This window comes from Rhinoderma darwinii, chromosome 8 (genome assembly GCF_050947455.1).
Source record: "Rhinoderma darwinii isolate aRhiDar2 chromosome 8, aRhiDar2.hap1, whole genome shotgun sequence".
Lineage (NCBI taxonomy): Eukaryota > Metazoa > Chordata > Amphibia > Anura > Rhinodermatidae > Rhinoderma > Rhinoderma darwinii.
Genome location: NC_134694.1, coordinates 105763038 through 105783227, shown reverse-complemented (window position 1 = coordinate 105783227; position 20190 = coordinate 105763038). Strand labels below are relative to the sequence as shown.

General features: G+C 41.0%; 1 protein-coding gene across 1 annotated transcript; it reads left to right on the top strand.

The window, feature by feature from the left end:
- Positions 1 to 2260: 2260 nt before the first annotated feature.
- Positions 2261 to 19951, top strand: LOC142659729 (cytochrome P450 2C8-like). Its single transcript, XM_075836155.1, has 9 exons — positions 2261 to 2472; positions 5758 to 5920; positions 12611 to 12760; positions 13384 to 13544; positions 15779 to 15955; positions 16677 to 16818; positions 17366 to 17553; positions 17881 to 18022; positions 19518 to 19951. Exons 1-9 carry the CDS (start codon positions 2293 to 2295, stop codon positions 19700 to 19702), a joined length of 1488 nt encoding a protein of 495 aa, XP_075692270.1. The 5' UTR covers positions 2261 to 2292; the 3' UTR covers positions 19703 to 19951.
- The last annotated feature ends 239 nt before the right edge of the window (positions 19952 to 20190 follow it).

Genomic DNA, 20190 nt, shown 5'->3' with positions numbered 1-20190 from the left:
GCAGTAACTCTTTCAGCACCCTCGACAGTGACTGCCGATCACAATATACACCAACCTGTGAATAAAAAAAGACTTTCAAACTTACCATGAACTGCCTGCTTCCTCCAGTCCGGTCTCCCGGCCGTTGCCTTGGTGACGCGTCCCTCTCTTGTCATCCGGCCCCACCTCCCAGGATGACGCGGCAGGCCATGAGACCGCTGCAGCCTGTGATTGGCTGCAGCCTGTGCTTGGCCTGTGATTGGCTGCAGCCTGTGCTTGGCCTGTGATTGGCTGCAGCTGTCACTTGGCCTTAATTGTCATCCCGGGAGGTCGGACTGGAGGAAGGAGCCGGGACTTATCGGTAAGTCCGAACTTCTGTTTTTTTTTACACGTATATGTATTTTGTGATCGAAAGTCACTGTCCATGGTGCTGAAACAGTTTAAGTCTTTCAGCACCGTGGGCAGTGACTGTCTCCTGACGTCGCGTACCCGAACATTTTTTGCCGGGTTCGGTCAAAACGAGTTCGGCCGAACCCGGTGAAGTTCGGTGCGCTCATCTCTAAATTGACACTCCGTTTGGATGTTTGTAACCAGAAAAGCACGTGGTGCTTTTCTGTTTACATTCATCCTTTTGACAGCTCTTGCGTGATTTTCGCGCATGCAACGCAGGACCGTCCGTGTGGCATGCGTTGTTTTCACGCACCCATTGAAGTCAATGGGTGCGTGTTGCGTGAAAAACGCAAGAATATAGAACATGTCGTGAGTTTTACGCAACGCACTCACGCAGCGCAAAATTCACGCATCGTCTAAACAGCCCCATAGACTATTATAGGTGCGTACGACACGCGTGAAAAGCACGCGCGTCGCACGCGCGTATAATACGCTCGTGTAAATGAGGCCTTATAGTAAGTATACCGATCCTAAAAAATATATCAGCAGGTAACATTTTAATTCTACTTTATACAATATGTCAACCTCCCAACTTTCCCTATTTTGGTTGGAACCGGACAACAAAGAGGTGGAGCAAAAAATGGGGCGTTTTTATGCAGTTCAGTTGTGTTTGGAATTAAATTGTGGGGAGGTATGCCAAAAGAGAAGACATGAAACTGATGTTTTGTTTTGTTTAAATCATTACACTATGAAAAAAAAAACCACTATATTGTTCGCACCAGGAGAATTATTTGATCAACAAGCTTCCACGCATTATCAGAAGTCAACTTAGTTTACTCTTAAGGGTATGTTCACACACTAGACTAAAAACGGCTGTAAAATACAGAGCTGTTTTCAAGGGAAAACAGCCTCTGATTTTCAGCCGTTTTTTAAGCGTCAAGTGTTTTTTGATGCGTTTTTTACGGCCATTTTTGGAGCGGCTTTTCTATTGAGAAAATGAAAAACTGCTCCAAAACTGACATGCACTTCTTTTTACGAGCCGTTTTTTTTACGGGCCATTTTTTCAAACAGCTGCGTAAAAAAAACGCCCCATCGGAGAGGAACGCCGTTTTTCCCATTGAAATCAATGGGCCGTGTCCAGCCTCCGTATTTTTAGCCGTTTTTTAGGGCATTTATGAACATGCCCTTAAGATCAAGTGCCAATAGAGCAATATATAAAGCCAGCGATCTATCTGACTACACCCCATCTGAATTCTACATTTATTATCAAAAAGTTGTCCATTTGTCAATAGTTTATAATCTACATTTGGTAATTTCCAAACGACTCAAACAGTAAAACAGAATAAAATAATCGACCTTGAAAAAAAAACGCCATCATTTTACAACCTTCAAGACATCAGTGAAGATCAGGCTTGATAATTATAGAATAGATATGTATAAATAAAAAAATATCAAGGTCACATGATGCAGAATTTCCAATTTTCCAACCTTTCCTAGACTGGGAGTAGCTTAGCTGTCACATGACTCTGTGATCTACCAAATGAATTGGGCTGAGCTGCAGTACCAGATAAAGCCTATGGACAAGAGTGGTGCTGTTTCTAAGAAAATAATGTATGGATTCAAAGAGCTTGCATTGTGCTGCTCCCAGAACCAGTATTTGGGTATACAGAACCTGGCATCCAGCTGGAAAGGACATCTGGGAGAAGCAACGTGACTTGCTGTCATCCTGCAACCAGGGGTGATTATAAATATATATTAATAATTATTATGCATTGTGCAATACAACTGTAAATCTGCAGCGACTCTAAACACACCCAGAATGTTCCCATAGTCACATGTTATCTGGAAAGTTGCCCTGTGTTGGGTCATATATAAGGACACGGGGACATAGTACAGACAGAGCTGTAGTCACTGGGGCGCAGGATGGCTCTGAATATTGCAGCGACCCTTCTCCTGGTTACTGGAGTCACTCTCCTAATTTATCTTATTAAATGGTGGGGTAGGGTCAAACAGAAGGACCTACCCCCAGGACCTACACCTCTACCTGGCCTGGGGAATGTCTTTCAGATCAGCACCTCAGAACTTCCACAGTCTTTAGTTAAGGTAAGTACAATTGTAGCTTTATATCTGGTGATCTTACCGTTATATTATGGGTAATTCTGATTATCTGATATCAAAATATCAGTGGTGATCTAGTAATTGGCAATGTAAGATAATAGGTTCTTTATAAGTCCGTTATCATATACAAGTTACTTTATGACAGTCTGTGACTGCTGTTCAATTGGCTTTAAAACAGACAGCCATAAACAGCAGCCTATATACTGCGGACAAACTCACCGGGTAAAAGAGGGGAATTGGATGTCACCACTGATGTCCTGTTCTGTTCGGACATTGGTCCTGTCTGGGAATGGAGAAATCCTGATGTCCGGTATATTAGGGAACTGATGTAGAATATATGTAAATATGTTTACAGTGGATATTATAACGCAGTATATCAGATTTAGTTTCACTGTCAAAATTTAAAGGGTTTTTCCGCTTTGGACAATCCTTTTTCTTAGAACGTCCCCAGGCAATAAGCTGATAACAAGGTGACCCACTGCTGGAAACAGTGCGATCAGCTGTAATATGTGGAAAACACAGCAGTAATTACTCAATGTCTCTGTAGCGCCACCACAGGGAGAGATTAAGCATTACATAAACTTCTTTAACTCCTTAAGGACACGGACAATTTTGGCTTTGAGGACAGAACAATTTTTTTATATTTCCCTCTTTGCATCCCGACGCTCATAACTCTTTTATTTTTTGTACGACGTAGTTGTATGAGACTTTGTTTTTTGCTGGACGAGTTGTACTTTATGTAGGTAACATTTTTTGGTACAAATACATTATCGTTTAATTTCTATCAATTTTTATTTTGGCGAAAATGCAAAAAAAAAGCAGTTCCGCAGCAGTTTTAATTTTTTTTTTTTTTACACCATACACCGATCATCATAAATAATGTTATACATTTGTTGTTCAGGTTGTTACGGTCGTGGCGATACCAAATATGTCTATATTATTTCATGTTTTGGGACTTATATTTTAAAAAGTTTATTTATTATAAAAAAAATGTGAGCATTCTCGTCCTGTGTCGGCAACCAGTTAATATCAAAAGAGTTTAATAAAATTACGTTGTTAAAAGGTTTGTACAAGATAAGAAAAACATGGCTGTGTTCCTCCAGAAATAACGCCACGCTAGTGCATTGGCTGTGCATGGTATTGCTGTAAACAAGCAAATGGAGCTGAGCTGCAATACCAGACACAGCCCACGAACAAGAGTGGCGCTCTTTTTGGAGAAACCTTGTTTATTTTCAAATCTTATATAACACCTATAATTTAAATACGAAAAAAGCATAGGTAACTACTATAAAATGTAGCCTTTAATAATTACCCCTAAAATCAGGTGTATAAACTCACAGGACAAACAAAAAATAAACGGTATGCGGAGACCTCCAGTGTGGAGGTAACTGGAAGAAACCATAAAATATCCACTAGCAGTAAAACAGTAGTGTGCACAGCAAAGAGATCAAATGCATAATCCATGACCATAGAATTCATCCTTAATTACGATCCGTAATTATGGACCCATTAATTTCTATTGCCCACGGCCACCTATATTTACGGGGAGGTGTCCGTGCCGAGAAAAGCATGGCCTGCAAATGCGGGTGGCTGTCCGCGGCCGGCCGTGCCCGTAATCACAGACCGTGATTGCAGGCATGGTCGTGTGCAGGGAGCCTAAGACTGAGAGAAAAACAGGGCAGATATTCAGACCTGTTTAACCCTAAATAGGAAAGTGGCCCTTGGGGGCCCTCACCCTATACTACACAATCCCTACATATGTCTACGCATTATCCCAACACATTTCATCCCACGCGGGACTCGTTAGGGGATTTCCAAAAATGAGCTAGAAGAATTAGTGAAGATTTTAAGTATATAACAATTTTAAAAAGAATCTTTCTGAGGAGTTAATGCAAAATTTCAAAGAGATTCCACAGAGACAATTTTAGGAACAGCGTGGGACCCCTATGTTACAAAGGATGATACTCCTCAAGAAAAAACCTGACTATAGATTGCTATATATAAACTACACAGCGGTATATGTACCTGTTCAGACACAAAAGACAAAGAAGTTCATACCAGGTGTGTAGTGTTAGGGTATGTTCACACGGCTTAATTTCAGCCGTTTTTCAGGCCGTAAACCCCACTGAAAAAGGGCTGAAAAAACGGAAGCTGAACGCCTCCAAACATTAGCCCGTTGATTTCAATGGGAAAAACGGCTCGTAAAAAAAAATGCCCCATAAAAAGACATGCACATCACTTCTTGATCCATTTTTGGAGCCGTTTTTCAGTGTGTCAATTGAAAAACAGCTCCAAAAATGGCCGCAATAAACGCATCAAAAATAGTTTGATGCTTAAAAAGCGACTGAAAATCAGAGGTTGTTTTCCCTTGAAAACAGCTCCGCATTTTACAGCCGGTTTTCGTTTTGCGTGTGAACATAGCCTCATGCTATTATGCGATTAGTCTGCATTATAAGTAATACAAAACCAACAGTGAAGCACTAAGCTGCGGAATTGCCACGTTTTTTCCGTCCGGAATTTCAGATGGAAAAAACGCAGCAGAATACAGTAGCAGCAAAGTGGGTGTAATTTACCAAATCTCATCCACACGCTGCCTAAAAATTCCGAGCATAAATTGACCTGCGGTGCGTACTTTTCAGACCGTCACCATCTCCCAGCATTGTGAAAAACGCCACAAAATACGCACCATTTCCTGTCATAAAAAAAGCAGGAAATGGTGCGTTTTTGCCGCAGCGGAAAGTCTGCGTCTATCAACGGAAATGCTGCAGAAATTTTCTGCTACAATTCCGTTGTGTGCGGACAAACCTTAATGGGCCAGAATTCAGTGTAACCACAAGTCCCAGAGTACACAAAAGGGTAACCAAGTTACCAGGAAGCCACAGTCCAGCCGGCGAGTTCTGACTCCTGTAGTGACTGGCAGTACTAAACCATAAAAAAATGTGCGCCTTTAAAGACTACAATAGAATATGCTATGAATATATTGGTCGATAATTTGAAAGAATCTGAGACTTGAGCTAATGTTTATGTTCACACAAGCGTATTACGGGTCGGTGCAGGAGCCATATAGATAGAGGCAAGGACGGAGTCATATCTTATCCTGTGACATCAGGGAAGCCTTTTCTACAGAATTCTGGGAAATGCTTTCCGGATCTCCCAGGACGCGATCCAAATCTTTGCATATACAGTTTCTGCTCCGACCAATAATACTCTTGAATAAGTCCGGACTAAGTTAAACAAACGTATTGTTTTATATTTTCTATTTCTCTCTAGCTGAGTGAGACGTATGGACCTGTCTATACCCTCTACTTAGCAAACATTCGTACGATAGTACTGATCGGGTACGATGCTGTGAAGGAAGCGTTGGTGGACCGTAGCGACGCGTTTAGCGATAGAGGAGACACAGGATCAGGAGAGTTTTTTTCTAAGGATTTTGGTAAGTCGATTAAGTACATGACTAAAATAACAGTAATTGATCAATTTTTATCATTTCAATATTAATTATTTTATAATGCTGTATACAGACCAGAAATCTCTGGTCGGAGTTGTGATATCTGTAATACTAAATGTCACGATACGTGGGTATGTGGACCCACTAGGCCGCACCGCCGTAGCGGAGTAGCAGCGGGCCAGACAACAGTCCTAGTATAAGAGTACCTTTAATAAACCAGACAGTCTATGCGGGAATGATAGTGTATATCCACCGGTGTATAACAATGTATATATGCTGTGTTTACACTTACTGTTGGATTCTTTACTTTAAATATGCAATATGCTTTGTCTTATGTACCCTGTATGTTATAAAATGGATCTCTTTGGTCAACAAAATAAAGAAAATCAGACAGTAATGGAGGTTTGGCACAGATGAACTAGCAGACACCAGACGTGGTGTATATCAACAGGCGTGACAGGTGGCACAACACGACTCCAACAGTCTAAAGCACAGGAACAAATAACAAATATAGCACGGGATACAGGTAGCAGGGCATGGGAACAACAGGAACAAGATAACACTAAGGGACCATTTGCTAAGACTAAGGGGAGATTCACACGAACGTTGCGTTTTTGCGCGCGCAAACAACGCAGCGTTTTGCGAGCGCAAAAACCATTTGACAGCTGCGTGTGTCATGCGTGTCTGATGCGCGGCTGCGTGATTTTCGCGCAGCCGGCATCATAGAGATGAGGCTTGTCGACGCCCGTCACTGTCCAAGGTGCTGAAAGAGCTAAATCTTTCAGCACCCTCGACAGTGAATGCCGAACACAACAGCGAAAAACCTGTAAAAAAAAAAGATAAAGTTCCTACTTACCGAGAACTTCCCGGCCGTTGCCTTGGTGACGCGTCCTTGGTGACGCGTCCTTGGTGACGCGCCTCTCTTGACATCGGGCCCCACCTCCCTGGATGACGCAGCAGTCCAAGTGACCGCTGCAGCCTGTGATTGGCTGCAGCCTGTGCTTGGCCTGTGATTGGCTGGAGCTGTCACTTGAACTGAAGTGTCATCCCGGGAGGTCGGACTGCAGGAAGGAGACAGGAGTAATCGGTAAGTTAGAACTTCGGTTTTTTTTTACAGGTTAATGTATTTTGGGATCGCAAGTCACTGTCCATGGTGCTGAAACAGTTTAACTCTTTCAGCACCATGGACAGTGACTATCTCCTGACGTCGCGTACCGATAATTTTTTTGCCGGGATCGGCCAAAACGAGTTTGCCCGAACCCGGTGAAGTTCGGTACGCTTGTCCGGCTTCGCTCATCGCAAAGACACTCCGTTTGGATGTTCGGAAACAGAAAAGCACGTGGTGCTTTTCGGTTTTCATTCATCCTTTTCACTGCTGTTGCGCGAATCACGCTCGTCCCATGGAAGTGCTTCCGTGTGGTGCGCGTGATTTTCACGCACCCATTGACTTCAATGGGTGCGTGATGCGTGAAATACGCAGAGTTTTTGAACCGGTCGCGTATAGTACGCAGCGAACAAACGCTGCGCAAGAATCACGCACTATTTGAACTGCCTCATTGACTTCTATAGTGCTGTGCGTGATGCGCAGAAAATACGCGGCCTGCACGCGCGCAAATCGCGCTCATCTGAATCCCCCCTAACATGGGTAAACGTAACAACGCTCAGGCAAGGAGTAAAGTGCAGGGCCCTTCTTATAGTCCACGGTGATCATGGGCCAATTAATGAATATTTTCATGTGCCCCTTAAGGCCGGGCACGAGCGTGCGCACGCACCCTATCCCGTTGAAACTGGATACAGACGGAACATAGCATGCATTTTCTCTTTAAAGAGTTTCAGGTTCTGTGCCTCTCCCCAAAGTAATAAGGCATTGATAGTGGCATCACATATGGTGCTACAGATGTAGGAGACCCACGGTTCATTATCCCATTATCCATTCATTATCTAATGTCAGACATGACCACAGTATTTACTCACAGATATAAAGCTCAAGATGAAAAATCTCCACAGCTGTACTGCCATTTTTGAAGATGTCGCTGGTAACGTCACAGTAGATGTGGTCTTTTGAGCAGCTGAGATGTATCGTTTTTAATTACTACATTTTATCCAAAATTGGCTGGATTGTAATGTTTTCCCAGAAGTACTCACTGTTCTGGGACTGGAACCTCTTTGTCCATCTCTGTAACAGTAGCTGTAACACTGATTTTGGGCTTCTCCAAGATGGCGGCACCTATGTACTTCAGGTGATTCCAGCTGGTTTCTTTGTCCCCACTGAAACTATAGGTAGGAACTTTTGTTCCACTTACGGGTTCTGCAGCATTTGGGTACCCTTGGTTGCTAGGCAGCATCTCCAGAGTTGGTAACAACTTTCTCTGTGCAGCAATCATTGCACAGTAAGGGCAAAGTTCTTTATATGCACGCACAAGGTCTTGCAGCAATAAACAGTCTCTATCCAGCAGGCACACATGGAAACACAAATCATACTGCAGCATTGCAACATCAGTTTGAAAGCACAAAGTCTCTTTCAATTTTCCCAATTTGGCGGATTAACCTCTTTTGTGCCGGAATGAAGTAAAGTCTGTAATCGGGGAGCCATGGAGCCCCAAAGTAATAAGGCATTGATAGTGGCATAATATATGGTGCTACAGATATAGGAGAGCTGCCGCGGCTGGTTGAGTTAATGTGGCAGATTAACACCTTTTAGACTGGAACTGAGCAAAGTCTCTTTCAGGCACACTTAGATTTATGTCTGTTTTTGGAGACCCCTATTATTTGGCCGGTAATCATCAGTAAGTCTCTCAAAACATCAACTTGTTCCCTCTGTAGGCAGAATTTCACTAAAGTCTCTTACAAAGGCAGAGGTGATGTATCTTGTTCACGATGCCGAAGTTATGCAGAAACACAGGGGGAGTGCGGTTTGACCCAGTGGGACAGCTGGCAGGCAGGTTGTTAGGAGTAGTAGTCCTCTATCACGGTCTGGTCACGGTGACCGATTTTACTAGACCTTCCACAATTCTAGGGCTGGCACAGTGATGAGGGGGTTGAACTTAGATGATGTTGGTAGTTATTCCCCCGAGGCACACCTTGTGTAAATGTCTCCTGGCTGGTGGAAGGTGGGATGCCCTTGATGGTGCATTGCAAATGATAGGCAGGAGACTGAGGTGCAAATGAACAGATAACTCACTGTTTCTTTACTTGTCAGCAAATTGCGGAACGCTTCCCAGATGGAGCTGCACAATCTTACAAGTCAGTCTTTCAATAATGGGCTGACTGAGCTAGAGCAAAGTTACCCAAATTTCAAGTTTTCTCTTGACTGTAGCACGTTTCTTTAATGCAATTTTTTGAATAGCGATTCTTCTAATATGCCATTGCTAACTGAGTGGTACACATATATCTTGTATTTTCTGCAGTTGCTATCAGAAAGGTGCAGATATTTAAACATACGCAGTAATGCTAGCTGCCAATGTTGCTAAGCCAGGCCGGAAGCCTAAGGCCTAGTCTTCAGCTGTGAGGCCCTGACTGTACAAATCATCACACAGGCTTGTTTCCAGGGCTGGCGCCAAACCCGGGCAAGTGCCCCACTACCCTTGGGGGGGCCCACTTGGACGCCGGGTGCTGACGCTGCCATCATGGCTCCAGCAGGAGTGGAATCCCCGGCCAGAGCATTGACGACGCTCTGGCCGGGGATTCCGCTCCTGGAGGGAGTCCCTGATGTCACTGTCCATATATGGACAGTGTAGTCAGGGGCTCCACCTGGAGTGGAATCCCTGGCCAGAGAGTTGACTCTGCTCCTGGAGGAGCCCCTGGCGTAACTGTTCATATATGGATAGTGACAGGGGCTCCTCCTGGAGCGGAATACCCGGGCCAGTGTGTTGCTGACGCTCTGGCCGGGGATTCCGCTCCTAGAGGAAACCCCAACCTCACTGTCCATATATGGACAGTGACGTCAGGGGCTCCTCCAAGAGAGGAATCCAAGGCTCCTCCAGGAAATGAATCCCCAGCCAGAGCATCAGCAACACTCTGACTGGGGATTCCACTCCTATATGAAGCCCCAATGGTGCTACCTACAGGGAGGGGAGCTGTGGGACACTACCTACAGAGAGGGTGGCTGTGGGGCCCTGCCTACAGGGATGGGGGGCTGTGGGGCACTACCTACAGAGAGTGTGGGGCTGTGGGGCACCACCTATGAGGGGGGATGTGTGGCACTACCTACAAGGGGGGCTGTGTGGCACTGCCTACGAGGGGGACTGTATGGCACTACCTATAGTGGGCACTGTGGCACTATCTACAGAAGGCACTAAATGAATGGGGGCACAAACTGGGGGCCTAACTTCTATATGGGGACATAAACAGAGCCTAACTTCTATATAGGGTACGAACTGAAGTTTTTCTGCCACCTTGAGTTCTCCTGCAAAGTGGCCCACTAATCTGCGTCGCTCAGAGGCCCACATAAACCTGGAGTCGGCCCTACTTGTCTCTTACTGAATTCAACTCACAAACTGACAATGAACAGTTTTGGCTGCATAGCTGCGTTAGTTACAGTGGAAATCAGCCCTGGTATGGTGACTATCTTCAGTAACTGACTGCCGGGCTCCTGACATTTTGTTGCCAAATTGCTCAGACAGACAGCAAAAACCTGCGCCGTAGATCTACTATGACGGTGGTTATAAGGACCTTGACCGCCTGCCGTATATATACAGTCGGCAGTCGCGAACCAGTTCAATTAAGTGGGTTTGAATGTTGGCAGCAGTTAGGATAAAGTTGTACATCTCCCCTTATATTTGGGACTGATATTAAGCACTTTTCCCAAATTTAGCCGGAATATGCTATTTTTTCTAATCAGTTTTATAAATACCAATAGGTGAGATATGCTCTCAATGCAGAAGTCCCTTCTAAGCCCATACAGGTCTCCACTAATTCGGCTATGGAAATGATCGGCCTCTCTAACTCCTCACGGGTAATCTCAATTTTGTATAGCTATCTATTGGATACATTTTTGTGAAAATTCTCCTTTAATTTAAGGAAAAAATGGGAGGGTGACCTGGTACTTATTAAGGAAACGCAATGGAATGAGGTGTTAGAGGTTATTCCCAGGTTGTCTCTTAGCGAAGTTCACACACTTTACCATATCTATCTGGTTTATTGAGGTACCGGAACTCAGAGTCTTCATTTAAAATCTAGGCTCGAGACTCACCACTATGTAACCGCTGGAAGGTGCCCAGAGCTGACCTTATACATCTTATGTGGCGATATCCAAAACGCTTCCGTTATTGGGGAAATTCATCATATTTCCCTGTCCCAAAATCCATTCTTATGAGTCCTAGGATATGTAAAACATTCCTTATTGACTGAGGGTCCTAAGCTAGTTGTTGGTCGTATGCTATACATGGCCAGGAAAGCAACATTAGTAAGATAATTCTCCGCCAGAGTTTATTTCTAAAATAAATTGGATCATTTCTCTTGAGAAGCATATTTATATTAAAAGGGGCACTCATCGCATATTCAAGGATTTATGGGCTGGGAGGTTGGATACACACAGCTGATCATTGGCATGATGTCTAGGGCAGTTTTCGAATAGGGGTGTTAATAATAATAATAATAATAATAATATCTACATCTTGTGTTTGTGGAGTTGTCCTTGTCGGTGTATGATGTGCAGTGTACGCTCGGAAGGACTGGATGGTCGGTTCTCTCGCTCTTTAGCTATCGGGATGCTTTTTCCACTTCTCTTATAAAATTGTGCGATATCCTATTAGAGATGTTACTGTTATATGTCGATGTATGTTTATTGATTTTACTACAGCATCTCTTCAAAGGGACTTTCTGTATGACCTCAATGAATTACTGGGATATGATGTTGTTGTGGGTTAGGGTGGTGGGAAGGATATGATGTCTTTTGATTGTACTGTAAAACAAGTAAAAAAAAAGTCTAATAAAAATTTACTTGATTTAAAATAAATAAATAAAGCTTGTCAATTAAGAAATAAATGTTCTGCAACTTTTTGATACACATTGGGGCAGATTTTATATTATTGTCTTAATTTTAGAACTGGACTGGATGCACCAAATTTAACACCGTGGCTCATGCTGTATGATAAAGTTGTGGTATCATTCGACACTTTTTTCTAACTTTATGCCAGTAGTTGTTTGGCTTACTTTAGACCAATTTGTTGGCGCAGTTTGGTGCACACCACTTTTTGAACCACGCCCACTTGTAAAGTTTAAAACGTTTTTAAAACAGTTAATAAATGTGGAGCACCACATGAGCCCAAGAATTATGCCCCAATGTGTTTTCATTCTGCAACATTTTCAAAAGCTGTGTTTCCAGTTAATGAATAGAAACATTTCCTATTTACTGACACAGGTGTAAAGAACATGTTAAGTGTATCAGAGCTTGCTTAGGTCACCTAAATCAGTTGAATAAAGCAAGCAGAGATCTTGAAAATGGTGAGGACTTAAAACCACACAGTGTATAAGAAAGTTGCGGAAACAGCCAAACAAGCCCCTTTAACCCTGCTAGCTCCTATAAGGTGCCCACTATGGATGAGAATATAAAGAATTGGATATGTAGACAAATGTTTGTATCTGACTAGATTGTGCTTTAGCTTTTTATATTATCCTAATTTTTGGATATATATTTGAGTTAGAAGCTATTAAACCAGATGCATGAATTTGCAGGGGTCATTGCAAGCAGTGGAGAAAGATGGAAAATCCTTCGTCGATTTTCTCTGACAACTTTGAGAAATTTTGGAATGGGAAAGAGGAGCATTGAAGAGAGAATTCAAGAGGAAGCCCATTGTCTTGCTGAGAAATTTATAAAGGACAAAGGTGGGTGGAGATCCAAAAATGTTTTTCTCATACTCTAAGGCCAGCCATACATAGAGGATAGCTGTTGGCTAAAAGCCATCGTCTCACAAACACGTATGCTCAACCTGGGAGTACAATGGATTGGGCACGTTGAATTTCCGCCAATACCTGCAAACAGGGCAGACTAAAGTGCTGCCACCATACACATTATACCGAAATCGGTGGATTTGGCCAGCATTATACTGATATGTATGGCCAGCTCTAATGAGCTGACCAGAGACACCAGACTATACCTCTGTACTCCTAACTTCATAACAAAATACCCTCGATAGGGCCTCATGCTGTAATGTAGCCGTATTTAAACTTCTGCAGTATGGCCGCAATTTGAGGCCTGAGTCCGGGTTTAATGACCCAAACTAACAGCATCATAGGGATCTATAATGCTGCTAGTTCAGAACATTAGACCTGCTGTCAGGCCGTGACTTGCAGCCATAATGTGGACGCTAATACGTGGCTGCATAATGACCTTCTTAATGAGGCCTGAGATAAAACTGTGTAGTAATCTTGGTTCATATTTATCAAATGTCTGTGTTATATTGTGTGGTTAAGATAATGACTGATCACCTCCTTATATTTACTATCAGACTCTCCAATTGACCCAACATATATATTGCGACTCGCTGTTTCTAATGTCATTTGCTCCGTTGTGTTTGGTGAAAGATATGACTACGAAGACAAAAAATTCTTGGCTCTCTTGTCATATGTGAGCGATGTTTTCCAGCTGTTCAACACCCGTTCAGGGCAGGTAAATATTACTAAATATTTAAAAGAAATATGGGGGCAATGTAATACATGAATTTACAAAAAATGACAGGGTATCCCCACCTTTGGAAGCTTCGATCCCATGACTGAAGGTAAACTGCCTGGTGTCCATTATAAAGGACCAGAAAAAGGTATGAATCCGCCAGAAAGGGTAATATAGTAATGCACACGTATGGAAAAACCTATGGCTGGATGTTTGGACAACTTGGCAAGCATTAGAGATGCCTGCAGCCTTCACACAGAATTGTAACAGAAAAGCCATTGAGTAAGCCAATAAAATAAAGCAAATATAGCAGATAAATCAATACCTATATCAATCGAGGCCAAAAACCTGTATAATCATCTACATATATCAATACAGAAATACAATACTTATAAACATATATGTAGATACTACCATGTATATACAAAAATAACCTAATAGCACACCATGTGTACCATACAAAAGATTTTTAGTTTTATTCTCCAGAGTAAAAAACACAATGGCCATCAAGACTTAAAATTACAAACAGGTTACAACAACATGGTGGTGGTAAGGGGACCACAGTACACGGAACAGCATATCATAATCTCACAATTTGATGGAGTATATGGCTAAGAAACCATAATACAGGAGAGTATCTATAGACCATACATATAAGTGCATATTAAAAACTATTGTTGTCAACCTACATGTTCCAACTTGTATGCTTAGTCACAAAAAAAAAACAAATCATTAGTGCAAAATACATTATGTAATACACAGGAAAAATAAAAAGTGAAAAATAGTGAACACACGTGCACAAGTGAAAAGTATATGTAGACATAAATATAGGAGTATATACACATACATATGCAAACTCGTACACGTATATATATACATCCATACATACCCATATACATACAGATGACATGCATACACACTCTCACTCTATGAATAAAAAGTGTAATAATAACTACACCTGTAATAAATATGTGAAAAAATACATTCTCAAAAACTATTCATATATAGAGAAAAAAAATTTTTTTTTTAGTGTAATAAACCTAATTGTTTCAAAATTACAGTATAATATAGACACATCGATACGACCGGTGTGCAGTGACCTAAACATATAATACACAAATCCACGGGGATACAACGCTCCGAAATATAATCCTTATTTTGATAAAAAGAGGGGCCGAGTGGGCCATAAAACCCCATGAAAAAGCTGACGTGAATAAAAATGTATATATATTAAAGTGCAAAGTGCGAACCACATACAATAGCATAAACAAACCCTAGGCCAATATAACCCGGAGAAACAAATTAGAACATGTGAACACTATCCACACAGGTAACAAAGTACTAGCAGAATATAGCAACACCATAAAACATGACCAATCGATAAATGCCTGGAAATGGGTTTTAGTTTGTTAATTTTATCCAGATCCTCACAGCCAATTTTTCCAGCTTTCTTTATATCCCTTACATGTTCCTGTATTCTTACTCTCATTTCCCTAGTGGTCATCCCAACATCGGACAGATCACAGGGACAAGAGGCCATGTACACAACTATAGCAGATAGTTTTGATTAAACATTTCCTACTGCTTCGTGTCTACAGCTACTATGCAGACCTGTGTGTCTCCATGGTAACAGACTACAAACAAACCATGTGTAGTCTGATCCTTCAAGAGAGATGGAAGAGAGTATGATTGCAGGATCAGACTCCACATGGTTTGTTTGTTTTTTTGTAGCAATGTAGACACATAGGCCTGTATTGGAGCTGTAGAGAGAAAACGATAATATTTTTTTCATCAAGACTATTTGTAAAGTTGCATCATTTTTTCATATTAGATGCATTAAAGCAAAACAAATAAGTTGGCTGCAAAGATGGCTTCATCCTTTAAAGTCATGGAAAATATCGAAGTATACAATGTATATAATAAATATGACGCTCACAATCACTGTACAATAAATATTTGTACTGTCTTAGCCAGTAGATAGAAAAGATAAAAATTGAGAGTCCTCGGTAGCTGATATTTTTTAATGGCCAACTGAAAAGATAATGAGAAATAGTAAACTTTCAAGACTACTTAGGTCTCCTTATTAGGCACCTTCCCAAGTACTGTAGTCTCGAAATCCATTTGTCATCATCTTTTCGGTTAGCCATCAAAAGGTATCAAGTACCGAGGACTCTCAACTCAAAACATAATAAGATTGATGTTATGTTTTTTTTAATTACTTTTTCCTTCAATAGCTTTTTAACATATTCCCAACATTGATGTCCTACATTCCTGGTCCTCACCAGAGTATCTTGAAAATTATGGACAAGCTGAAATATTTTATTAAGGAGAAAATGAACAGCCACCAAGCAACCCTGGATGAGAATTGCCCTCGTGACTTCATAGATTGCTTCCTCATGAGGGTGGAAGAGGTGCGTTTGTAGATAATCTTCGAACCTCAGGTCATTTAGTCCTATTACAAAACTAAAAAAGAACTTTAATGATATACTAACTGTATTGTGCTTATTGTTCAATAAAACTAGTTTTTTTTAAAAAAAAGCACTTTAGGGTGACACATTTATAGCCACCAAATTTAAACTATTTTTTTAAATTAAAGGGGTTTTCCATGATCAGACAACTGATGAACTATCCATAGGATAGGTAATCAGCATATGATCGGCGCGGGTCCAACACCAGGACCCTGCACCGATCAGCTGCTCCGGCTGCCACCGGGCACTGGACGTCCATGCCGGAAGCAGCTGGCTCCGGTCACAAAATAGGAGCAGATCTGCAGCTCTGCAGAAAGGCCGCTATGCAGTGGTCGGAGCCATCTGCTTCCTGCTCCAACTACTGCATACCGTTCAAAACAACCGGTGCCCGGAGGCAGCAGGATCAGCTGATCGGTGCGGGGTCCGGGTATCGGACCTGCACCGATCATATACTGATGACCTATCTGGTGGATAGGTCATCAGTTGTCCGATCGTGGAAAACCCCTTTAGATGATAAAAGCACCGCTTCTATTGGCTTCCTCGTGCAAGAAAGCAGTTTTGTTTTTTTGTTCTCTTTTTTACTTCTGATACATCTATAAATCGTGTATGGGGCTGTGACAATTTTTGATTATTAAAAAAAAAAAGATAAATTCACATTTTTCAGGAAAAAAAGAATCCAGACACAGAATTTCATGAGACAAACCTACAGGCAACAATATTAGATCTATTCTTTGCTGGAACAGAGACTACAAGTTTAACATTGAGATATGGTTTTCTTACACTCTTGAAATATCCAGAAATACAAGGTAATTTTCATTCATTTAAAAAAAAAATATTTTCCTTATAAATAACACATGACCTTTTTCCCTAGTGGGAATGGGACAAAGCTATAGGTGGTGCTGAGGTAGAAGTCACGTGCAGGAGGGTGCCTGAGGGGGTTTAAAGGCCTGTCTGCCACATAAGAAGACATTAGTATTATACTTACGACTCTGATGCCCGAATATCCTCCATGTCCACCAATGTTATCGGTTCCTCTCTTTTGCTAAAAACAGAGAATAAGGACAACCATCCCCAACTCATAGTTTTTCTATACACATCAAATGAAAAACATCATCCCCGTCTCATAATTTAGAAGCAATGTGCTCAATTTCAACAGAGTTCAAATAGAAAAAATTGGGCTATGTCTAAGTTGTTTATATTAACTTATTAGAACCTCATTTAGGCCTTATTTACCACCTTCTAACAAACTTTAATCATTCGTTTTGTTGTAATTGCACTCGTTGTAATCAATACAATTATAAAGTTAAACTAGACTGAAAAATATGCCCTTTTTTCGGAATTTATAAATTTCAGAGAAGATCCACCAGGAGATTGAGAATGTAATAGGCAAAGATCGATGTCCATCAATAGAAGACAAGAGTAAAATGCCCTACACAGAAGCTGTAATCCACGAGATCCAGAGATTTGCTGATATCGTTCCTACAGGATTGCCCCATGCTACCAGCAAGGACACAACCTTCAGAGGATATCACATTCCTAAGGTATTCTGGTCTTCTCAACTTTTTGACTCGGCTATTCACATGTTCCTATTTTTTAAGTTTACTAATCAGGCGGATATACCGCACTTTTTCTGCCAACCCTCATACTACCCTCATTTATAACCAGACTGTAGGCTTTATGGCTAAGTATGGTACCTCAAAGACACTATCTTCAGGGGATATCACATGCCGAAGGTGCGCTGATCATCTCAACTTTTTTTGTTCCATTCTTCATATCAACTACTAACCAGACCGGACTTTATCCAAACTTTATGCTGCCTTTATATTTAGCAAGATCTACATGCCGGTAATTCCTGCACTTATTTTCAGGGAAGCATGGTGTTTCCAGTCCTGACCTCTGTTCTGAAAGATCCCAAACAATTCAAGAACCCAGACGAGTTTGACCCTGGACACTTTCTTAATGAGAATGGCTCCTTTAAGAAAAGTGACGCATTCATGCCATTTTCTGCAGGTAAGAGAACATGATTATTATTCACAGCTTACTAGAATAGATATCTGTCAACTATGGCTGAGGTTGAGCTTTATATTAGACTGAGGTTTGATGTATGAAAATGTTTTGATCCCCTGATATTTTGATGTGGTTGTTGGATCTAGGCTGGGTTTAGGAAGACCAATAGCATAAATTGATCGGATTTAGGCATTCAGTATTTTGTCTTTACTTACAAACCCCATATTATTATAAGGCTCAGCTATCACATTAAACACTTATACTTGATCTAACGTTTCTTATGGAGCCATAGCTGCAAATGGAGCATGAGCATCATCTAATAACAGGTCTAAGCTATTGTCCGCTATTGTCCACAGTAGAAAGGTTCATTTTGTTGACATGTCATAATAGACAGGGCAATCCCTAATAGGGGTAAATTAAGATAATAGTTGATGTGAATGCTCTGTGATGCAGAACATTGGGGAACATCACATAATACAATTATAGCAAAGCTAAATTTGTCATGTTCTAACCTATTGAGATAAGATAATTTGTCAGGTTAACCTGCAGTCCTATGGAAACTACTGGGAAACGGAAGCTAAGGTTTCCGTTGCTTTCCGCTGAGGGGTTAACCCGACGGAAACCTCAGACGGAACCCCTCAACGGAACACAGGCGGTGGTGATGTGAACAGGCTCTAACACATTGCGACATTATGTCAAATTATCCTAAGTGACTAACTCAATTCTGCTGTATGTATAACCTTGGCAATGCTATATCTGAGCATGTAATATATACATATAATACAAATTCTGTTATCATTGGCCTTATAACGGTGGTGGTTGCTATATCAGTTTTCATTAGGACCATATACAGACAATGGGGTATATTTATTAAGCGATTTGCGCTAGTTTTCTGGTTTGAAAAAGTTTCAAGTTTTGTCACTAAAACCTTGACTTTTCACGTTTTTGTGCCACTATTACCATTTTTCAAAAAGTGGGGCGAAGGGGTAGAGTTACCCATGCCTCAACAGATTTACTATAATTTATTTCAGAAATTGGCATAAATTATAGCGGTAATCAGTATAGTTTTCCGTTTGTGGAGTATGGCCAGCCCAAGTTTCACAAAATTCATGAAGAGGTATATGCTCCTTAATAAATGTGGAGGAACTTACTCCAGCAGACTTCTGTTTAAAACTGGCACAATAAATACTAGTCTTGTAAATTCCACCCCAATGAGCATGATAAATTGATCATTAAGTTCTACCAACAATATACTGATCACAGCTGCATCCACTGTAATCTTCTATGGAACTGGCAGCGCCTCCACAGGCGTTATTAAGTATTACATTGTACCTTTAGAAATTTAATGTATAGATGGGAGTGCCAATTGGGGGACATCTTCCTCTAATTATTCAGAATTGCCAAAAAGGGTATTTGAAATTTAGTTTTCTAAACCAGACAATTTCTTTGAGTTTAACGTGACTTATTCTGATTGTGTATACTCATTGTGATTTCTCAGGCAAACGAATGTGTATGGGAGAAGGCCTGGCTCGCATGGAGCTCTTCCTCTTTCTAACCACTATACTGCAAAAGTTTACCTTGGAGCCCACCATAGACAGAAAGAATTTGAACATAGGACCAGAGCCGAACACCAATGCTTCAAGACCTCAGTCATACCAGATGAATGTTGTCCCTCGTTTCTGAGTTAAGGACAAACTTCTCACATAAAGGAAATCCAGAAGTTCTAGAAAAAAAAAATATGAAGGCTGCTGTAATTTTTAAGGCTATTGATTGAAAAATAATCAATGCAAAGACTTATTTTCTAAAAAAAAAATATATATATATTTTTTCATTTTATTTTAAGGATTGGTCATGCTTGTATTAATGTAAAAGTGCACAATATAATTCTCAAAATATGTAATTACTGCATGTTAATTAAAAGGTTGGACCTTACCTTTTATCCGTATGTCTTTTTTGTTTTTTCATGTTTTTTTTATTAATGAGGCTTGTATGGTATTTTTTTTAAAGAAAAAGTTGTGCTTAATTCTTTTGTCACAGAACGACATCACTTATTTTGCTTGTTACACGTGCACTTTTCTGGTTATCGTTTATTCTTTGTGTATCTAAAGCTGCTCATACACATACAATGAAAGTCAATTTCAACCATTTGGCTGATCATTGTTTTCAAATTT

Bases quoted from the DNA above. Each gene is read 5' to 3' on its own strand.
- LOC142659729 (XM_075836155.1), top strand. From the start codon at position 2,293: ATGGCTCTGAATATTGCAGCGACCCTTCTCCTGGTTACTGGAGTCACT. The intron at 15,956-16,676 runs GTGCGTTTGTAG...CACATTTTTCAG, and splicing joins TCCTCATGAGGGTGGAAGAG to GAAAAAAAGAATCCAGACAC. The intron at 16,819-17,365 runs GTAATTTTCATT...TATAAATTTCAG, and splicing joins GAAATATCCAGAAATACAAG to AGAAGATCCACCAGGAGATT.